The sequence below is a fragment of the Bombina bombina genome, chromosome 1 (genome assembly GCF_027579735.1).
Source record: "Bombina bombina isolate aBomBom1 chromosome 1, aBomBom1.pri, whole genome shotgun sequence".
Classification (NCBI taxonomy): Eukaryota; Metazoa; Chordata; class Amphibia; order Anura; family Bombinatoridae; genus Bombina; species Bombina bombina.
In genome coordinates, this window is record NC_069499.1 from 801,104,244 (window position 1) to 801,127,866 (window position 23,623).

Genomic DNA, 23,623 nt, shown 5'->3' on the forward strand with positions numbered 1-23,623 from the left:
GGCAGACGGTCCCTAAGGTGGAGGGGGCTGTTTCTTAACTTGCTAAACGCACAACCATACCAATTGAAGACAGTTGTGCTTTTAAAGACCCTATGGATAAAAAATTAGAGGGTTTACTTAAGAAACTTTTTGTTCAACAAGGTTTTCTTCTCCAACCTATTGCGTGCATTGTTCCTGTAACTACTGCAGCTGCTTTCTACAGACCAGACAAAGAAAGAGGCGTTCTTACACTGTGTAGAAGTCCCACATACAATGGTAGTGATCCACCCAGTTCCAATTGCGGAACAAGGGCGGGGTTTTTACTAAAACCTGTTTGTGGTTCCCAAAAAAGAAGGAACTTTCAAACCAATCCTGGATCTCAAAATTCTAAACAAATTCCTCAGAGTCCCATCACTCAAGATGGAGACCATTCGGACAATCTTACCAAAGATCCAGGAGGGTCAATATATGACTACTGTGGATCTAAAGGATGCGTATCTGCACATTCCTATCCACAAAGATCATCACCAGTTTCTCAGGTTCGCCTTTCTGGACAAGCATTATCAGTTTGTGGCTCTTCCTTTCGGGTTGGCCACTGCTCCCAGAATTTTCACAAAGGTGCTAGGGTCCCTCCTGGCGGTTCTAAGACCGCGGGGCATAGCAGTGGCGACATCTTAATTCAGACGTCGACTTTCCAAAGAGCCAAGTATCATACAGAAATTGTATTGGCCTTTCTGAGGTCTCACGGGTGGAAGGTGAACATCAAAAAGAGTTCTCTCTCCTCCCTCACAAGAGTTTCCTTCCTAGGAACTCTATTAGACTCTGTAGAAATGAAAATATTTCTGACGGTCAGAAAGTTAAAACTCTTAACCACTTGCTGAGCTCTTCATTCCATTCCTCGGCCATCTGTAGCTCAGTGCATGGAGACAATCGGACTAATGGTAGCAGCAATGGACATAGTCCCTTTTGCTCGGATACACCTCAGACCACTGCAACTATGCATGCTCAAACAGTGGAATGGGGATTATGCAGATTTGTCTCCTCAAATACTGTTGGACCAGGGGACCAGAGATTCTCTTCTCTGGTGGTGGTCTCAGGATCACCTGTCTCAGGGAATGTGTTTCCGCAGACCCGAGTGGATCATTGTAACGACCGACGCCAGTCTGTTGGGCTGGGGTGCAGTCTGGGACTCCCTGAAAGCTCAGGGCTTATGGTCTCGGGAAGAAGCTCTTCTCCCGATAAACATTCTGGAACTGAGGGCGATATTCAACGCGCTTTAGGCATGGCCTCAGCTTGCTGCGGCCAAATTCATCAGATTTCAGTCGGACAACATCACGACTGTAGCTTACGTCAATCATCAAGGGGGAACAAGGAGTTCCCTAGCAATGATGGAAGTAACCAAAATAATCAGGTGGGCGGAGGATCACTCTTGCCATCTCTCAGCGATTCACATCCCAGGAGTAGACAACTGGGAGGCGGATTTTCTAAGTCGTCAGACTTTTCACCCGGGGGAGTGGGAACTCCACCCGGAGGTATTTGCCCAGCTGTCTCAGCTATGGGGCACTCCAGAGTTGGATCTGATGGCGTCCCGTCAGAACACCAAGCTTCCTCTTTACGGGTCCAGGTCCCTGGATCCCCAGGCGGTGCTGATAGATGCTCTAGCAGCGCCTTGGTCCTTCAATCTGGCCTATGTTTTTCCACCATTTCCTCTCCTCCCTCGTCTGGTTGCCAGAATCAAGCAGGAGAGGGCGTCGCTGATTCTAATAGCGCCTGCGTGGCCACGCAGGACCTGGTATGCAGACCTAGTGGACATGTCATCTGTTCCACCATGGACACTGCCAATGAGGCAGGACCTTCTAATACAAGGTCCTTTCAAACATCCAAATCTAATTTCTCTGCGTCTGACTGCTTGGAGATTGAACGCCTAATTCTATCAAAGCGTGGTTTCTCTGAGTCGGTTATTGATACCCTGATTCAGGCTAGAAAGCCTGTCACCAGGAAAATCTACCATAAGATTTGACGAGAATATCTTTGTTGGAGCGAATCCAAGGGTTACTCATGGAGTAAGATTAGGATTCCCAGGATATTGTCCTTTCTCCAAGAAGGATTGGAGAAAGGATTATCAGCTAGTTCCTTAAAAGGACAGATATCTGCTTTGTCTATTCTTTTACACAAACGTCTGGCAGAGGTACCAGACGTTCAAGCGTTTAGTCAGGCTTTAGTCAGAATCAAGCCTGTTTATAGATCTGTGGCTCCGCCATGGAGTCTGAATTTAGTTATTTCAGTTCTACAAGGGGTTCCGTTTGAACCTTTACATTCCATTGATATTAAACTTTTATCTTGGAAAGTTTTGTTTTTGGTAGCTATCTCTTCTGCTCGAAGAGTGTCAGAGTTATCTGCTTTACAGTGTGATTCAGCTTACCTAGTTTTCCATGCAGATAAGGTAGTTTTGCGTACCAAACCCGGTTGTCTTCCTAAGGTTGTGTCTAATAAGAATATTAACCAGGAAATTGTTGCTCCTTCTCTGTGTCCTAATCCTTCTTCAAAGAAGGAACGTCTGTTACACAATCTTGATGTGGTTCGTGCTTTAAAGTGAAAGTTAACTTACAATGTTTGCGATCCACAGTTATATTTTTTACCCAAAAATAATAGCAGTTTCATTCATCATTTTTTTCCTATTTTTCTATTTGCAGAGTTATCGCCGCAATAAATTACATTTTTTCTATCTCCTAAATCAGCCCGTTATTTACTCATATTTTTCTGCCTTGGTCACGTTTTACATCTACCCAATTGAGATTCTGGCCGTTAGGCGGCCGTCAAATTACGTCACCCTCCCACATCTTAGTCTGCGCATGCGCACCTTTTTTGTGACTAATTGTGGTTTTAGAGCGCGTTCCAGTTTCGTGCATGCGCATTAGCGTGCTCCTATTTTGGATACGGTATCTCCGCGGAGCGCATGCGCGTTAAACTGTGTCACGACGATTCGCGCATGCGCATTAGAAAGGGACTTCGTGCACGAGCATTAGATATACGTATAGAGCGTGTGGGACCACTCTATACGTCAAATTACAGAAATAGAGGAAGTAGAGGGAGGGAGGAGTTCGCCCAGCAACGGTAATATAAAATATATAGTTAAAAAGTCTAATTTTGGAAAAACAAATATTTAAAAAAGTTAGCGACCATATTGCTGTTAGTATTTTGCTCTTATTGATTAATTCTGGAGCTATTAACTTAACTTTCACTTTAAAGTTCTATTTACAAGCAACTAAGGATTTCAGACAAACAACTTCATTGTTTGTTATCTATTCTGGTAAGAGGAGAGGTCAGAAGGCGACTGCTACCTCTCTTTCCTTTTGGCTGAAAAGCATCATCCGTTTGGCCTATGAGTCTGCTGGCCAGCAGCCTCCCGAAACAATTACTGCTCATTCTACTAGAGCAGTGGCTTCCACATGGGCTTTTAAAAATGAGGCTTCTGTTGAACAGATTTGTAAGGCAGCGACTTGGTCTTCGCTGCATACTTTTTCCAAATTTTACAAATTCAATACTTTTGCTTCTTCTGAGGCTATTTTTGTGAGAAAGGTTTTACAAGCAGTGGTGCCTTCTGTTTAAGGTACCTGTCTTGTTCCCTCCCTTCATCCGTGTCCTAAAGCTTTGGTATTGGTATCCCACAAGTAAAGGATGAACCCGTGGACTGAATACACCTTACAAGAGAAAACAGAATTTATGCTTACCTGATAAATTTCTTTCTCTTGTAGTGTATCCAGTCCACGGCCCGCCCTGGCTATTAGTCAGGTAGATTTTTGGTTTAAACTACAGTCACCACTGCACCCTATGGTTTCTCCTTTTTCTTCCTAACCTTCGGTCGAATGACTGGGGGTGGAGCTAGAGGGGGAGCTATATGGACAGCTCTGCTGTGTGCTCTCTTTGCCACTTCCTGTTGGGAAGGAGAATATCCCACAAGTAAAGGATGAACCCGTGGACTGGATACACCACAAGAGAAAGAAATTTATCAGGTAAGCATAAATTCAGTTTTTTTAATACCAAGAATATTTACTTAATTCTATAACACCTTACTGATGACCTATTCAAATCTGCACAGCTATTAACAAGGTGCTTCCCCTTAACCACTGCTCACAGAGACTAGCATAACTAGTGAGTTAACTGTCTGCTCAATCTAGTGACACTGGTTATGAAAGTGTTTTGCTTTTACTGTCTCATGGGCAGAGTATCAGTATGAAATACTTTGCTTTAAATGTAGTTGAATAATAGGGTCAATATTTAGTACATTACAGACATGTATTGAAGAGGAATGGATTTATTATTGCTCTTTGGTTTTGTTTTCTGCATTATCTGCTATCACAGCCTGCAGGGTTTGGTGTGGTCAGTGTCATATGTGTTTGGCTCATATTTTGGAAATGCCTACCATTGGCTGTCCTCATTATCAACTGAATTGCCATGCTCAGAGTTCCTAACATCTGGACATACTTGTCATACACAAGACTGACCTACCCTGCTATACCTTACAAGCTGTTTATTACCTGCTGGTTGTTCCCCACACTATCTTACTTGTGTCATCTGCTGTACATAACCTGCCAAACATTCCCTGCACAACTTTATTTGCTGAATATTACCAGTTAAACCTGACCTGCCAGCCTTTCCCCAAACTACCTTACTTGCTAGCTTTTGACATTAATGATCAATGTACTAAATTCATTCTTATAATAATGAAAATAGTGTAGCATATAGCTACTCATTATTACTTATGTGATTCCCATACAACAAGGTCTGAGTTCTCTCAAATCTTTTGTTTTTGCAGATGCACTCTCCTTCTTCAAATGATGAGTCTGACATATCTGTTCCATCCAGACTGAAGTACATAAGGAAGAGGAGAAGATCTCAAAAATACTCCCATCTAAATCTGATCAGGAAGAAATGTGTGAATGGCTTTATAATGTTCTGCAGAATAAACAGGAAGCTTTATCTGAGGTATCCTTTGGGGTGTGCAGACTAGATAGGGAAGATTGATGGGGGAGATCACAAGAGGTTGAGTGGGAGGATAAATAGAAAAGTTGATTTGACCCAAAAGAGTTATGGTAAAGTATTAAACATATGCATAGGTTTAGAAACAAAAGAGAGGAGGAAGAGGAGATATGACAGTACAATGTGTAACTTTTTTCTGTTTGGTCAGTGCTCGTCCAGGCATTGCTTCCACTGCGGCCACCAAGGGACTGGCAGAGCTGTGGAGAGAGATGTCAGCCCAGGAGAGACGACCATATTGGTAAGCGAGACAAAAAGTTGACAAGGCTTGAGACAGTTGGAGGGGGAAAAATGACAGGTGGAAGAAGGATAGGAAACCCATGGGCAAATAAAATATTACTCTTCTGTTGTCTTTCTTTTTGTCTCACCTCTCTCTTTGTTACATCTCTCCTACTTTCTCACATTCCTACCGCTAATTATCCACCTTAAATTTCTCAAACTTTCTTGTTCCTTATTTACTCTATCTTAAACTCTTTAACCATCTTATAACCCTTTAAAGTGAATGTAAATTTTGATGCTAAAGTGCCCGGTTTTTAAAAATTCAATTAAAAACAGGGGCACTTTAATTCATCAAAATTTATATTTCACTTGTGTTGTGAAAATACTTACCTTTTAATCATGACAGCCGCTTCCGCTGTCCCCGCCTTCTCAAAGTCTCTTCCTGGGTCTAAAATGAGGAATCCGGCTTCCTCCAATCACAGCGTTGAATCAGACACTGATTCCCCCGGGGGGAAGCCTTGAGTGGAGGATAAGCGACCTATCATTTCTGACGTCAGAAATGGCTTTGCAACGATCGGGGGAAGCTGGAGCGGCTGTCAAGTTTAAAAGGTAAGTATTGTTTCACGAGTGAAATGTAAATTTTGATGAATTAAAGTGCCCCTGTTTTTAATTGAATTTTTAAAAAACGGGCACTTTAGCATCAAAATTTACATTCACTTTAAGCTACCAGGGCGTAGGTACTACATCACAGGGCACTTTGCCTAGTATACCATGTTGGTTTACTGCGGTCCCGGCTGTCAGTTCTGACAGCTAAGACCGCAGCCAGAGGCAGAAGGCATCTGCCTTTATAGGGTAAGGGAGTGCTTATCTTGCTGCCTTTACCATAAGAAGGTAGATCGCCGATGCAAACGGACACTAGTCTACATTACGAGTAGATCAGTAGTTTGCTCTCCCGCTCGCAGGTTAACCCTGCTAGATTTGGACTTTTTGTACGCATCAGGTAGTGCGAGTATTGCAATTTGAAAGTAAAAGGTTCTCGCTCGTGCACTAAACCGACGCATGCAAAAAGTTGAATATCAGGACCGTGTTAACGTATACCCCAATAAACTTTATGGAGCACGAAAAGTGCAAAATAAATTCAATTTTCTCAAGTGTCCTAACCCGACATGAAATATTAATTTCTTTCTAATGACAGTGAGAATCCACAAAACCTATGGGAAATACTTAACCTGGCCAACTGAAAGCCCAACACAGTGTGGAATAATAACACAGCCCAATAAATCGAAAACAAGTCAGCATAAAAAGATCGGCCCCCGATCTGGGCTCTAGTCAGAAGTTTTGACCTTCTGAAGCAGGGTCCGTTCTATGAAAATCTAGATTTCTTTTTTATGACACGATGAGTCCACGGATCATCTTAATTACTAATGGGATATTCACCTCCTGGTCAGCAGAAGGCGGCAAAGAGCACCACAGCAGAGCTGTTAAATAGCTCCTCCCTTTCTCCCACCCCAATCATTCTCTTTGCCTACGTTAGTGATAGGAAGTGGTAAAGTGAGGTGTTAGAAAGGATTCTTCAATGAAGAGTTTATTATTTTTAAAGTAGTACAAGATTATGCTGCTTTGTTCTAGGGTGTAGCCGTAGTCCATATCAGTCTCTTCAGTAGAGCATTGGTGGCTTTAGAACAATGAAAACTGGTGGGACATAATTCTCACTGCGCTTCTCATAGATTTCATGCTGCTCTGATTGTGAAGATCTAAGGGAAAATAAAGAACTCAGTCCTTCTTATTCCACAGGTCTATGTGAGGGTGAGGACCTCTCAAGCCGAGTGAGATGCCTTGCTGTCGGGTATTAATCAGGTAAGTGCTTACTTTATTTTTTTCTGAAGGTGACACAGTTTTCACATCAGAAAGAGTGGGCACTATATTTACTTGAAGGAGAAAGGGGTTGACAGACTCTTTATTCTCATATGGGACAGTTATTTCTCCTTAGTATAGGAGAATTATTAGGCAGCGTAGCTGGGGCTGGGGATGCTGCGTGAATAAAACTTTTTGGCGGTTCCACTAAACTCCCAGCGGTTTTTACACAGCATAATACCAACCGTGAGGTTGTTTCCAGAGACGCACACGAGGGGCGGGGCTTAGTGTAGCGGGTTTGTTAGCACTGTGCGCCATTTCTCTGACTCAGGTGACTCAGCTACAGGCCGACTAGAAACGATTGGTTTTATAAGAACAAGCGTTTCTAGGAGCGGTTTTCTTGCATCCTTTTCCTGCTACTCTACGGATCATCTCCTGTCATAATGCGACGTATCTCCGGTGTTGTGGGAAGGTAGGCACCTCAGCAGACAGCTGAGGTGTAGAAGTGTACTGTTTTTTGGCCAAATTATCATTTTTAATGCATTCTGCAGTTTAAATGAAAAAAGTTACAGTGTAATTCTTAAAGGGACAGTAACATTTTTTTTGCAAAGTTTAATTTTATTAAAATATTTACTTTTTAGTTGCTACTCCTGGTCATTAAGAGTAATAATGGACCATGAGGCATTGCAAATGTCACCTGCACTTTGTTTTGATGCCAATATGGAACCACCAGTCCCTTTTTTGTCCCTCTTGTATTGAAAGGACTATAAGTTACAGGGATAACATTTTTCCTGAGCCATCACTCTCTAAGGAGGATGTTCAATGTTCATTTTATGCCACAGTTTTCTCCCCAAGCGTCCCAAATTTTGCCGCCCTCACATGCAGTGCCCTCTGCTTCCTCAGTAGCTCTAGTTAGGGTTACTTTAAAAGACATCGCTTCTCTCATGTCTGCTACAATTTCAGATACGTTGTCTGCCTTTCCAGTATTGCAGGGAAAGCGTAAGAGGAAAATCAGACATTCAGTAGGTGAGGTTTCTGACACAATTGTTGCTATTTCAGATACCCTCTCCCAGAAGCCTGAGGAGGGGAATACCGTAGTAGCATCTGAAGGAGAAATTTCAGATTCGGACAGTGTAATTCCTCTTCCTGATACTGAAGTTGTATCTTTCAGGTTTAAGCTAGAACATCTCCGTCTACTACTTAGGGAGATTTTAGCTACCTTGGATGACAGCGACTCCAGATGTTTCCCATAGCCAACTCTGTTAAGGAGGCTTGGCAAACAGTCCCCAAAGTGGAAGGAGCCATTTACACCTTAGCCAGCAGAACTACTATTCCCATAGAGGATAGTTGTGCTTTCAAGGATCCTATGGACAAGAAACTAGAAGGATTACTCAAGAAGATGTATGTACATCAGGGCTTACAATGGCAGCCAGCTGTGTGTTGCTACCGTCACTAACGCGGCTGCATATTGGTTCAATACATTATCTGACGCTATCAGAACAGAGACTTCTCTGGATGAAATCCAGGATAGGATAAAAGCTCTTAAATTGGCTAATTCCTTTTATTTTGGATGCTTCCCTTCAAGTTATTAAACTGGGAGCAAAGATTTCAGGTTTCTCTATTTTAGCTCGCAGAGCCTTATGGTTAAAACCTTGGTCTGCGGATGTGTCCTCTAAGTCTAAGCTTTTAGCAATTCCTTAAAAGGGAAAGACCTTGTTTGGACCTGGCTTGACTGAAATAATCTCTGATATCACGGGAGGTAAAGGTCATCTTCCTCAGGACAAGAGAAACAAACAAAAAGGACGACAAAGTAATTTTCGTTCCTTTTGAAACTTCAAGGGAAATTCTTCCTCCTCTGCTTCCAAACAGGATTAACCTAGACCTTCATGGAGACCTTATCAGACTTGGAATAAGGGAAAACAATCCAAGAAGCCTGCTACTGAGTCAAAGACAGCATGAAGGGTCTGCCCCCAATCCGGGTCCGGATCTTGTAGGGGGCAGATTTTCCTTCTTCGTTCAGGCTTGGGTTTGAGATGTTCGGGATCCCTGGGCAGTAGAAATTGTGACCCAGGGATACAAACTAATGTTCAAAAGTTTTCCTCCCAGAGGCAGGTTCCTGCTTTAAGATTATCTGCAGACCAGACAAAAAGAGAGGCATTCTTACATTGTGTAGGAGACCTCTCCGATCTGGGAGTCATTGTTCCTGTTCCGATACAGGAACAGAGTCTGGGATTTTATTCCCATCTGTTCGTGGTTCCCAAAAATGAGGGAACCTTCAGACCAATTTTAGATCTCAAGAGTCTAAACAAATTTCTCAGAGTACCGTCCTTAAAGATGGAAACTATTCGTTCCATTCTCCCTTTGATCCAAGAGGGTCAATTTATGACAACGGTGGATTTAAAGGACGTGTACCTGTATGTTCCAATTCACAGGGATCATCTCAAGTTCCTAAGGTTTGCCTTTCTGGACAAGCACTTCCAGTTCTTGGCTCTTCCTTTCGGTCTTGCCACAGCTCCCAGAATTTTCACAAAGGTTCTGGGTTCGCTGTTGGTGGTGCTTCGGTTAAGAAGCATTGCTGTGGCGCCCTATCTCTACGACATCCTAGTCCAGGCGCCATCCTTACAACAAGATCACACATGGACAGGGTGTTATCCTTCCTGCGATCTCTCGGATGGAAGGTAAATTTGGAAAAGATTTCCTTAGTCCCAAATACAAGGGTATCTTTCTTGGGAACCAGAATAGATTCCCTATTGATGAAGATTTTTCTGACAGATGTCAGGAAATCAAAGATTTTCGATATTTGTCTAGCCCTTCAGTCCACTCTTTGGTCATCAGTGGCTCAGTGCATGGAGGTAATAGGGCTGATGGTGGCGGCAATGGACATCATCCCGTTTGCTCGGTTCCACCTCAGACCTCTGCAGTTAAACATGCTCAGGCTATGGAACGGAAATTATGCGGACTTGTCTCCTCGTATACTTCTGGAATAGGAGACAAGATATTTTCTGCAATGGTGGTTGTCTCTGGATCATCTTTCCCAGGGAACATGCTTTCACAGACCATCTTGGGTAATAGTGACAACAGATGCCAGCCTTCTAGGATGGGGAGCAGTCTGGGGCTCTCGAAAGGCTTAGGGGGTGTGGACCTAGTCAGAGTCTGTTCTTCCTATAAACATTGTGGAACTGAGAGCGATCTTCAATGCTCTTCTGGCCTGGCCTTAGCTAGCCTCGGTCAAATTTATCAGGTTCCAGTCGGACAACATAACTTCAGTGGCTTACATCAATCATCAGGGAGGAACGAGGGGTTCCTTAGCGATGACAGAGGTATCCAATATAATTCAGTGGGCGGAGGCCCATTCTTGCTATCTGTCGGCGATCCACGTCCCTGGGGTCGACAACTGGGAGGCGGACTTCCTGAACAGGCAGACCTTTCACCCGGGGGAGTGGGAACTCCATCCGGAAGTGTTCTCCGACCTGATTCTCAAGTGGGGTCAACCGGAATTGGATTTCAGGGCATCTCAACAGAATGCCAAGCTCTCGAGATACGGGTGGAATTCCAGAGACCCCCAGGCGGAATGATAAATGCTCTGGCGGTCCCTTGGACCTTCAGCCTAGCATACCTATTTCCTCCGTTTGCTCTGCTTTCTTGGGTAATTGCTCGAATCAAGCAGGAGAGGGCATCGGTGATCCTCATTGCACCAGCTTGGCCTCGCAGGATTTGGTGGACATGTCATCTCTGCCACCTTGGAGACTTCCGTTGAGGAAGGACCTTCTAATTCAAGGGCCCTTCCTTCACCCAAATCGAGTTTCTCTGAAACTGACTGCTTTGAGATTGAACACTTAATTTTATCCAAGCGGGGTTTTTCAGAATCGGTCTTAGAGACCATGATTCAGGCTCGTAAGCCTGTAACTAGAAAGATTTACCATAGGATATGGCGTAAATATCTCTATTGGTGTGAATCCAAGAGCTACTCACGGAGTAGAGTTAGGATTCCTAGAATTTTGTCTTTTCTCCAAGGGGGTTTGGAGAAAGGATTATCAACAAGTTCCCTAAAGGGGCAAATCTCTGCCTTATCTATTTTGTTACACAAACATCTGGCAGTTGTTCCAGATGTACAATCATTTTGTCAGGCCTTGGTCAGGATCAGGCCTGTGTTCAAGCCAGTTACTCCTCCATGGAGTCTGAATTTAGTGCTTAAAGTTCTTCAAGTGGCTCCGTTTGAGCCTATGCATTCCTTAGATATTAAATTATCTTGGAAAGTTTTATTTCTGGTTGCTATTTCTGCTGCTCGCAGAGTGTCAGAGCTTTCGGCTTTGCAGTACGAGTCTCCTTACCTTATTTTTCATTCAGATAAGGTAGTTTTACGTACTAAATTAGGATTTCTTGCTAAAGTTGTTTCTGATCGGAACATTAATCAGGAGATTGTTGTTCCTTCCTTGTGTCCTAATCCTTCTTCTCAGAAGGAACGGCATCTACTCAATTGGGACGCGGTTCATGTCTTTAAGTTTTATCTGCAGATGACTACTAATTTTCGTCAGTCTTCTGCTTTGTTTGTGGTTTTCTCAGGAAAACGCAAGGGACAGAAGGCTACGGCTACTTCTCTTTCTTTTTGGCTGAAGAGTATCATACATTTACATATGAGACCGCTATACAGCAGCCTCCAGAGAGAGTTACGGCTCATTCCACGAGGGCTGTTGCTTCCTCATGGGTATTCAAGAATGAAGCTTCTGTGGAACAGATTTGCAAGGCTGCAACTTGGTCTTCTCTTCACACTTTTTCAAAGTTTTACAAATTTGCCTCGGCTGAGGCCGCTTTTGGGAAAGGTTCTTCAAGCAGTGGTGCCTTCCGTTTAGGTTCCCTGTCTTGTCCCTCCCGTATCATCTGTGTACTCTAGCTTGGGTATTGAATCCCATTAGTAATGAAGATGATCCGTGGACTCATCGTGTCATAAAAAAGAAAAGAAAATTTATGCTTACCTGATAAATTTATTTATTTTTTTACATGGCCCGCCCTGTTCTTGTAAGACAGGTTTTGGGTTATTGTAAACTTCAGACACCTCTACACCTTGGCTTTTCCTTTCTTTCCTTAACTTCGGTCGAATGACTGGAGTGGGAGGGAAGGGAGGAGCTTATTAACAGCTCTGCTGTGGTGCTCTTTGCCGCCTCCTGCTGACCAGGAGGTGAATATCCCATTAGTAATTAAGATGATCCGTGGACTCATCGTATCAAAAAAGAAATAAATGTTTCAGGTAAGCATACATTTTCTTTCTCTGAGGCTGTCTATATGGATAATTAAACGCATACTTTTGTCCCAGAGAGGATTCTCTGAGGCAGTGATTGATACTCTGGTTCACAAGGTGTTGAGGGCTTGTCTGCCTTGGTGTGCGGACCATGGGTTCACTTGGCACAGGATCCTTCAGAAACTGTGTATTTCTGAAGAATCCTGTAAAGGTGGCTGCCTTTGTTTAATGTGTTCAATACTTAGAGGGCATGAAAGTGATTCAACCTGTTCCAATCTCACAATAGGGACAGGGTTTCTATTCCAACCTCTTCATTGTCCCAAAGAAGGAAGGCACCTACCGTGCTATCCTGGGCCTAAAGAATAAATTCATTTGTGTACCCTATTTCAAAATTTAAACGATCCGTACCATTTTGCCCCTAATTCCGGAGGATCAATTTATTACAACCATAGACTTAAAGGATGCATATCTGCATTTTCCAATTCACAATGATCATTTCCAGTTTCTAAGGTTTGCTTTTCTCAACAAGCATCACCAATTTGTGACCCTTGTCTTCGGTCTGGCCACCGCCCCTCGCATCTTCACAAAGGTATTTGGGGCTCTCTTAGCAGTGATCAGAGCTCAGGGAATCTCCATTGCCCCTTATTTGGACGATATTTTGGTCCAAGCTCCGTCTCTTTCTCTCGCTACTGCTCATACCCATAGAATGGTATCTTTCCTTTAGGAACATAGATGGGAAATCAATGTCCCCAAACGTTCTTTATCACCAGCCATAAGGGTATTTTTCTGTATCTGTAGCACAATGTATGGAAGTAGTGGGTCTTATGGTAGCAGCGTCAGGCGCAGTACCTTTTGCTCGCTTTAATCTTTGTCCTGTCAGGGTTACTTACCCTTCCTTGTTTCACTTGGAGAGCAGGCCTGTTTCTGGTTTCTCTTGCAGTGTTTCGGACACTGCGTTCCTCCTGCACGCTCTATTATGGACAAACTTATTAACATCATCACTCTGCAACTTCCTGTCTCTCAGTGATGATGTAAGCCAGTTTACTATATAACCATCACCCAGTCCACTTTGTATCTGCCCTTGTGTGAGTCCAGATTTACCAAGTGCACTCCTGTATTTTGTTCCTGTTTTTCGTGTATGACTCTGGCTTTGACTTACTGTTTTCCTTGTTCCTGACTCAGGCTATTGTTCCTGTAGTTCCATAAAACAAAATAACCCATGTGAGTAGGTACAAAGAATTGCCTATGAGCACAAAAAGAGGATAAGTTGTAAAAAAATGATACACTTTGAACACGTAAAAAGTAACTTTCTTTCCTAATATATGGTAAGTCCACGGAGTCCTCAATTACTGTTGGGAATATCACTCCTGGCCAGCAGGAGGAGGCTCAGGGAGAGTGAGGAATCTTTCTGCCCTGATGTTGATGATCTTAGCAAACGTTTCTAAGGTCCATGATGGTTCCCACAGCAGCTGAAGGTAGTGTAAGAAAATCTTCAGTGTGGAGAACGGTGTCTTTCTACAAACAACATTGAGGTATGTTTAGTCTTTTTGTTTCTGGGAGACTTGATGCACAGAACAGGCTGACATTGTTCCCTTTATGGGGAGGGGTAAGCAGTATACACTATGTGTAAAGAAATGGTGTACCTGGAATCCCTTTATTTTTATTGAGAAATGGTGTACCTGGAATCCCTTTATTTTTATTGCCAAAGTATGTAAAATATTCTTTGTCTTATCAAGGGGGGCTAGACGCTGGGAGTTGCGGTTCTGCTTAAAAGCTGTCATTGTTATGTATCCACTGGCCGGAGGTGTGCAGTGTTTTTTTTTTTTAGGATGCTTTTCACTCGATATCTGGAGTGTATATAAGAGGGCACTTGGCTTGTACTTAGAGGATATGTTTATTTTCAATTATGACCCATGCGGGTCTTACTGAGTTTGAGTAACACCCACGGTGGGCGGGCCTATTTTCGCACGCTCAGACGCGCAGTACAGCCGGATCGCATGGGCGACAGAGTCCTGATCTCTAGTGGGCCTAAGTTATCCTGACTTCCAAGGGACTATAAACACGTTTTTGAAGGTCCCAGAGAAATAGTTGCCCTTTTAAAATTTAAAGGCGCAGTACAGTTTTTTTGCTGCATTAACTTTTTGACTATAATTGAATTCAGAGCTCAAAATTTTTTAATAAAAGAACGACTATTATAAGATTGCTAATCTGTTTAACATGTCTGACTCTGAGGAGGAAACGCCTTGTTCTATGTGTTTAGATGCCACTGTGGAACCCCCTCTGTCTTTTTGTCCCTCGTGTACTCAGAGGGCCTTGCAATGTAAAGCACAGATTTTATGTAAAGAAAATGTGTCTAAGGATGATTCTCAGTCTGAGGAGAATCAGGGTATACCGCAAACTTCTCCCCAAGCGTCACAACCTTTAACGCCCACCCAAGCGACGCCTGGTTCTTCAACCGCGTCTAATTCCTTTACTCTGCAGGATATGGCTGCAGTTATGTCAACTACCCTTACAGAGGTATTATCTAAGTTGCCAGTGTTACAGGGTAAACGCAGTAGGACAGAAGTTAATGTGAATACTGAGTCCTCTAATGCTTTATTGGCTATTTCCGATGTACCCTCACAGGGATCTGATTTGGGGGTCAGGGAACTCCTGTCTGAGGGGGAACTTTCCTTTAAATTTAAGCTTGAACACCTCCGCCTGTTACTTCGGAAGGTTTTAGCGACTCTGGATGACTGTGACCCTATTGTGGTACCACCAGAGAAATTGTGTAAAATGGACAAATACTTAGAGGTACCTGCTTACACTGATGTTTTTCCGGTTCCTAAGAGAATCTTTGAGATTATTAAGAGGGTATGGGACAGACCGGGTATCCCGTTCTCACCCTCTCCTAATTTCAAGAAAATGTATCCCATATCTGACACTGTTCGGGACTCTTGGCAAACAGTCCCTAAGGTGGAAGGAGCTATATCTACCCTGGCTAAGCATACAACTATTCCTATTGAGGACAGTTGTGCTTTTAAAGACCCTATGGATAAGAAATTGGAGGGTCTTCTAAAGAAATTATTTATTCATCAGGGTTTCCTTTTGCAACCAACGGCCTGCATTGTACCAGTTACCAGTGCGGCAGCCTTCTGGTTTGATGCTTTAGAAGAGTCTCTTAAGACTGAGACTCCTTTAGAGGATATTTTGGATAGAATTAAGGCACTTAAGCTGGCTAATTCTTTTATTACGGATGCTGCCTTTCAGATTGCCAAATTGGCGGCTAAGAATGCCGGATTTGCTATTTTAGCACGTAGAGCCTTATGGTTATGCTGATGTGTCATCTAAGTCAAAGCTTTTGGCTATTCCTTTCAAAGGGAAAACCCTATTCGGGCCTGACTTGAAAGAAATCATCTCTGATATTACGGGAGGTAAGGGTCATATCCTACCTGAGGATAGACCTGCTAAACTGAGGGGTAAACAAAATAATTTTCGTTCCTTTCAGAACTTTAAAGGAGTCCTCTCTTCTTCCTCTGCTTCCGCCAAGCAGGAAGGGAATCAGGCCAAGTCCGTCTGGAGACACAACCAGGCTTGGAACAAGGGTAAACAACCCAAGAAACCTGCTGCTGCTACCAAGACAGCATGAAGGGGCGGCCCCCGATCTAGTAGGGGGCAGGCTTTCTCTCTTTGCCCAGGCATGGGTAAGAGATGTTCAGGATCCTTGGACACTGGAGATCGTGTCCCAAGGGTATCAGCTGGAATTCAAAAGTTCTCTCCCAAGGGGGAGGTTTCTTCTTTCACGATTGTCTGCAGACCAGACAAAAAGAGAGGCATTCTTACGTTGTGTAAGAGACCTCTCTACTATGGGAGTAATTTGTCCCGTTCCAAGACTGGAACAGGGACAGGGGTTTTACTCAAATATTTTTGTGGTGCCCAAAAAAGAGGGCGCATTTCGACCCATTTTAGATCTAAAGAGTCTAAACAAGTTTCTCAGAGTCCCATCCTTCAAAATGGAGACTATTCGAACAATTCTGCCATTGATCCAGGAGTGTCAATATATGACTACCGTGGACTTGAAGGATGCATACCTTCATATTCCTATCCACAAAGATCATCATCAGTTTCTAAGGTTTGCCTTCCTGGACAAACATTTTCAGTTCGTGGCTCTTCCCTTCGGGTTGGCCACAGCACCCAGGATCTTCACAAAGGTTTTAGGGTCCCTTCTGGCGGTTCTCAGGCCGCCGGATATTGCAATTGCGCCTTATCTGGACGATATTCTGATCCAGGCGTTGTCTTACCATCTGACAAAGTCTCATACAGACATGGTTCTGTCCTTTCTGAGGACTCACGGGTGGAAGGTGAATCAAGAAAAGAGTTCATTAATTCCACAGACCAAGGTTCCCTTCCTGGGAACTCTAATAGATTCCATATCCATGAAAATTTTCTTGACAGAGGTCAGAAAGTTAAAGATTCTGAATACATGCCGAGCACTTCAGTCCAATCCTCGGCCATCAGTGGCCCAGTGCATGGAGGTAATTGGATTGATGGTGGCGGCGATGGACATCATTCCGTTTGCTCGTTTTCATCTCAGACCACTACAGCTGAGCATGCTCAGACAGTGGAATGGAGATTATTCAAATTTGTCTCCTCAGATAGATCTGGATCTGGAGACAAGAGACTCTATTCTTTGGTGGTTGTCTCAGGATCATCTGTCCCAAGGGACGTGCCTTTGCAGACCCTCATGGGTGATAGTGACGACGGACGCCAGCCTTCTAGGTTGGGGTGCAGTCTGGAATTCCCTGAAGGCTCAGGGTGTATGGACTCATTCTGAGTCACTTTTTCCAATCAATATTCTAGAATTGAGAGCAATATTCAATGCGCTTCAGGCGTGGCCTCAGTTGGCTTCGGCCAAATTCATTCGCTTTCAGTCGGACAACTTCACGACTGTGGCTTACATCAATCATCAGGGAGGAACAAGGAGTTCCTTAGCAATGACAGAAGTATCCAAGATAATTCGGTGGGTGGAGGCCCACTCTTGTTATCTGTCAGCAATCTACATCCCAGGAGTGGACAACTGGGAAGCGGACTTTTTAAGCAGACAGACGTTTCATCCGGGAGAGTGGGAACTCCATCCGGAGGTCTTTGCCACTCTGATCCTCAGATGGGGCGGACCGGAGTTGGATCTGATGGCATCTCGCCAGAATGCCAAGCTTCCAAAATATGGATCCAGGTCAAGGGATCCTCAGGCCGAACTGATAGATGCCTTGGCAGTGCCTTGGTCGTTCAACCTGGCTCATGTGTTTCCACCATTTTATTACACAAATGTTTGGCAGATGTTCCAGAAGTTCAGTCTTTCTGTCAGGCTCTAACCAGAATTAAGTCTGTGTTTAAACCAATTGCTCTACCCTGGAGTTTGAATTTAGTTCTTAATGTTCTTAAAGGGGTTCCGTTTGAACCCATGCATTCCATAGATATTAAGTTGTTATCTTGGAAAGTTTTATTTTTGGTTGCTTTTTCTTCTGCTCGTAGAGTTTCGGAGCTTTCAGCATTACAATGTGATTCGCCTTATCTTATCTTCCATTCTGATAAGGTGGTTTTACGTACCAAACCTGGTTTCCTTCCTAAGGTTGTTTCTAATAAGAATATTAATCAGGAAAATGTTGTTCCTTCATTATTTCCTATCCCTTCTTCTAAGAAGGAGCGTATGTTGCATAACTTGGACGTGGTCCGTGCCCTAAAGTTTTACTTGCAGGCAACTAAGGATTTCCGTCAATCTTCTTCATTATTCATTGTCTTTTCTGGAAAGCGTAGGGGTCAGAAAGCTACAGCTACCTCTCTTTCTTTTTGGCTGAAGAGTATCATCCGTCTGGCTTATGAGACTGCTGGACAGCAGCCTCCTGAAAGAATTACGGCTCATTCTACTAGGGCTGTGGCTTCCTCATGGGCATTTAAAAATGATGCTTCTGTTGAACGGATTTGCAAGGCTGCAACATGGTCGTCTCTTCATACTTTCTCAAAATTTTACAAATTTGATACTTTTGCTTCTTCTGAGGCTGGTTTTGGGAGAAAGGTTCTTCAAGCAGTGGTGCCTTCCGTTTAGGTCCCTGTCTTGTCTCTCCCGTTTCATCCGTGTCCTATTGCTTTGGTATTGTATCCCACAAGTAAGGATGAAATCCGTGGACTCGTCATATCTTGTAGAAGAAAAGGAAATTTATGCTTACCTGATAAATTTATTTCTTCTACGATATGACGAGTCCACGGCCCTCCCTGTCATTTTTTAAGACAGGTATATATTTTTGTTAAACTTTAGTCACCTCTGCACCTTTGGCTTTTCTTTTCTCTTCCTTCGGTCGAATGACTGGAGGTGGAGGGAAGGGAGGAGCTATATATACAGCTCTGCTGTGGTGCTCTTTGCCACTTCCTGTTAGCAGGAGGATAAATTCCCACAAGTAAGGATGAAATCCGTGGACTCGTCATATCGTAGAAGAAATAAATTTATCAGGTAAGCATAAATTTCCTTTTTATTATTTTGAAAGCCTGAGCAGGTTTGCTCTGATCTTTCCTGTCAAGACTGGGTCTAGCTGTACTCCACGTCAGTCTCTTCAGTAGCGCTGTGGTAGCTTTCAAGCAGTTAGGAACTTGTGGGGTGGGCCTCACTGCTTTTCCTAACAAATTGCTGTCCTCACATAGAAATGCCATTTTTGTTTATTTACAAAGAGAACAACTTTGGCACTAAATAGATAACTGCACATTATTTGGGACTGAACTCCTGCATTATTAAGGGGATATATTGGCAGGGAGCAGGCACTGGGGCTTTAAGGAGACTGTGTTTTATTTTACATTAGTGGCTCAGCATCTTTATTAGGGACCTAATAACATCGGGATGGGTCCGGTACATGTGTTTAGTCAGGAGCTATCTCCTTAGACATATTACGGAAAGATTTTCCGCTTGTGTTTGTTACATTTTTTTTCTATGGCCGCTGGGATCGCCTGTGTTGTAAAAAAGGGACGTATCTTCTCTGAGCCAGTCTTTTTCCTAAAGGCGCGCTTTCCAGATTGTTGCGTAGCCTTTAGCAGAAGTGGGTTATCAAACACATAGCTATTTGCAAACCCTTCAGGCTCCGGTTTTCGGTCGGATTGCGATCCCGGTGTACAGAGGGGGCAGGGAGGCACCTCAGTAAAGCGCTGAGGTGTAGAGGTACCCAATTTGTATTTACTCTAAAAATTTCCACATTGCGTTTTGGGCATTGATTTATATCTTTAAGGAGGAGAATATTTAAATCCTATCTTTCATTTATTGTTACTTTTGGGAATTAATGCTCTTAAAGGGACAGTTTTAAAAAAAAATTTTATTTTTTTTTTGGTTTGTCGCTTGTGCTTCAAATTTTAATTTCAAGATGGACCAAGAGTCTATGCCTTCTGTTGAATGCAAGCTTTTTCTAGGCAACCAAGTTGAACCTCCTTTGCCCTTTTGTTCTGATTGTATTAAAATAACAATAACGTATAAAGATAGACTTTTGTTGCTGATCCACCACTCTCTCAGGTTGATGCTGCTCAAGCAATGCCACATCACATGCAGTGCCCTGCGGTTCCTCACAATCTCCTGGAGGAGTCTATTTGCATGCAGAAATTGCTGCCCAGGTATCTGAGGTGGTAGCTGTCATTCCCATGCTTCGGGGAAGACGCAAGAGGAAAATTAGAGAATCAGATAGTAAGGTTTCTGATCCAGTTCAGGCTAACCAAGTGACTCTTTCTCATAAGGCTGAAGAGGAAGATACTTCAGTAAACTCTGATGGTGAGATCTCAGATTTGGATAGTATAATTCCTTCTTCTGATGCTGAAGTGGTTTCCTTCAGATTTAAGCTTGAACACCTTTGTGTTTTGTTAAAGTAGGTTTTGGCTACCTTGGACGACTTTGATACCCCTGTCGTTGTCTATCCTAAGAAATCAAGTAAATTAAATAGATACTTTGATGTACCCTCCTCTGTGGAGGTGTTTTCGGTGCCAGACCGGGCTACAGAAATTATTGCCTGGGAATGGGAGAGACCTGGAATTCCTGTTTCACTGTCTCCGGTTTTTAGGAAGATGTTCCCGGTGGCTGACTCCGTTAAGGTGTCATGGCAGACGGTACCCAAGGTAGAAGGGGCAATTTCTACCCTGGCTAAATGGACTACTATTCCTATTGAGGATAGTTGCTCTTTCAAGGATCCTATGGACAAGAAGTTAGAGGCTTACTTAAAAAAAGATGTATGTTCATCAGGGTCTCCAATGGCAACTTGCAGTGTGTATTGCTACCGTGACAAGTGTGGCTGCCTATTGGTTTGGCGCTTTGTGTGAGTCTCTTCAAGCAGAGACTCCTTTGGAGGAAATACAAGTTAGGATTAAGGCTCTTAAGCTAGCCAATTCCTTTATTACTGACGTCTCTTTGCAGGTCATCAAGTTGGGAGCCAAAATATCTGGTTTTGCGATTTTGGCACGTAGAGCATTATGGCTGAAATCTTGGTCAGCAGATGTTTCCTCTATAAGTCTAAACTTTTGGCGATTCCTTACAAGTTTAAGACCTTGTTTGGGCCGGGTTTGGCAGAAATTATCTCCGATATCACGGGTGGTAAAGGATCATTTCTGCCACAAGACAAGAAGAATAGGCTGAAAGGACGTCAGAGTAATTTTCATTCCTTTCGTAACTTCAGAGTTATGTCTTCCCCCTCTTCTACCAAGCAGGAACAGTCCAAGCCCTCTTGGAAACCTAGCCAGTCTTGGAACAAGGGAATCAATCTAAAAAGCCCACAGCTGAGTCTAAGTCAGCATGAGGGGTTTGCCCCGATCCAGGATCGGATAAAGTGGGGGCAGACTCTCTCTGTTTCATCAAGCATGGATAAAAGATGTTCCAGATCCGTGGGCCGTGGACATAGTATCCCAGGGATACCAGCTAGAATTCAAGACCAATACCCCCAGGGGCAGGTTTCACCTCTCAAAATTATGTGTAGACCAAATAGAGAGGCGTTCTTGAACTGTGTTCAGGATCTTTCCCTTATGGGAGTGATAGTTCCAGTACAGGGACTGGGGTTTTAGTCAAATCTGTTCGTGGTTCCCCAAAAAGAGGGAACTTTCAGACCCATTCTAGATCTAAAGTGTATCAACAAGTTTCTCAGAGTGCTGTCCTTCAAGATGGAGACTATCCATTCCATTCTTCCTCTAGTTCAAGAGGGTCAGTTCATGACAACCATAGACCTGAAGGATGCGTACCTCAATGTTCCCATTCACAGGGATCATCACAAATTTCTGAGATTTGCTTTTCTAAACAAACACTTTCAGTTTGTGGCTCTTCCATTTGGCCTGGTCACAGCTCCCAGAATTTTCTCAAAGGTCCTGGGGGCTCTTTTGGCAGTGATTCGGTCTCGGGGATTTGCAGTGGCGCCTTATCTGGACGACATTCTGGGTCAGGCGTCATCTTTTCAAATAGCAAAATCTACAGAAATCTTGTTGTCTTTTCTGCGTTCCCACGAATGGAAGGTGAATTTGGGAAAAAGCTCCCTTGTTCCGGCTACAAGGGTGGTCTTAAGAACCATTATAGATTCCCTATCAATGAAAATATTTCCTCTTGCCTATCTCTACAGTCTGCGGTATGACCGTCAGTGGCCCAATGTATGGAGGTAATTGTTCTGATGATGGCTTCCATGGACATAGTTCTTTTTGCTCGATTCAAATTGAGAGCTCTACTGTTATGCATGCTCAGTCAATGGAACGGGGATTATGCAGACCTGTCTCAGAGGATTGTTCTAGATCAATCAACAAGAGACTCTCTTCTGTGGTGGCTGTCACAAGAACATTTGTCTCAGGAGACATGCTTTCAGAGACCCTCATGGGTGATTGTGACCACGGACGCCAGGCTGCTGGGCTGGGGAGCAGTCTGGGACTCGTTGAAGGCGCAGGGACTTTGGTCCCAGGAGGAATCTGCTCTTCCAATAAACATTCTGGAGTTGAGAGCGATCTTCAATGCCTTGATAGCTTGGCCTCAGCTGGCCTTAGCCTAATTTATCAGGTTTCAGTCAGACAACATAACCTCAGTGGCTTACATCAACCACCAGGGAGGGACTCAGAGTTCCTTAGCCATGAAGGAGGTGGCTCGGATCATTCAGTGGGCGGAAGCTCACAATCGCTGTCTATCTGCCATCCACATTCCAGGAGTGGACAACTGGGAAGCGGATTTCCTGAGCAGACAGACTTTTCACCCCGTGGAGTGGGAACTCCATCCGGAGGTATTCTCCAGGTTAACCATCAAATGGGGGGTACCGGAATTGGATCTGATGGCGTCTCGACAGAACGCGAAACTTCCAAAGTACAGTTCAAGGTCAAGGGATCCTCAGGTCTTCCTGATCGATGCGTTGGCAGTTCCTTGTAACTTCAGGATGGCATACCCATTTCCTCCATTTGCTCTCCTCCCATTAGTCATTGCTCGTATCAAGCAGGAGAGAGCATCAGTGAATCTAATTGCTCCGGCATGGCCTTGCAGGATCTGGTATGCAGACCTAGTGGAAATTTCGTCTCTGCCTCTGTGGAGACTAACCCTGAGGAAGGACCTTCTACTTTAGGGTCCCTTCCTTCATCCAAATCTCGTTTCTCTGAAGCTGACGGTCATTGAGACCATGATTCAGGCTCATAAGCCTGTTACTTGAAAGATTTACCATAAGATATGGTGTAAATATCTTTATTGGTGTGAATCCAATGACTACTCTTGGAGTAGGGTCAGGATTTCAAGAATTTTGTCTTTTCTCCAGGAGGGTCTGATAAGGGTTTGTCTGTCAGCACTCTGAAGGGTCAGATTTCTGCTTTATCTATTTTGCTGCACAAGCGTCTGGCGGATGTGCAGTCTTTTTGTCAGGCCTTGGTCAGAATCAGGCCTGTGTTTAAATCTGTTGCTCCACCTTGGAGTCTTAATCTTGTTCTTAAAGTTTTACAACAAGCTCCGTTTGAGTCAATGCATTCCATAGATATTAAGTTATTATCTTGGAAGGTAATGTTTCTTATTGATATCTCTTCTCAGAGAGTTTCGGAACTCTCAGCCTTGCAGTGTGATTCGCCTTATCTCATATTTCATGCAGATAAGGCTGTTCTCCGTACCAAGTTTGGTTTTCTTCCTAAAGTTGTTCCTTCTCTCTGTCCTAGCCCTTCCTCTCATAAGGAACGTTTGTTGCATAATTTAGATGTTGTGCATGCTCTTAAATTCTATTTGCAGGCGACTAAGGATTTTCGCCAGTCTTCTGCTTTGTTTACTTTTCTGGGAAACGTAAAGGCCAGAAAGCTACTGCTTCTTCT

General features: G+C 43.6%; 1 protein-coding gene across 1 annotated transcript in view; it reads left to right on the forward strand.

Moving 5' to 3' along the window:
* The window catches only part of MEIOSIN (meiosis initiator), a 246,886-nt gene that overhangs the window by 199,126 nt on the left and 24,137 nt on the right, over positions 1-23,623 (forward strand). The window contains exons 10-11 of the mRNA XM_053715311.1: positions 4,796-4,965; positions 5,168-5,257. Of these exons, the coding sequence (XP_053571286.1) occupies positions 4,796-4,965; positions 5,168-5,257 (260 nt within the window). The remainder of the gene's footprint in view (positions 1-4,795; positions 4,966-5,167; positions 5,258-23,623) is intronic.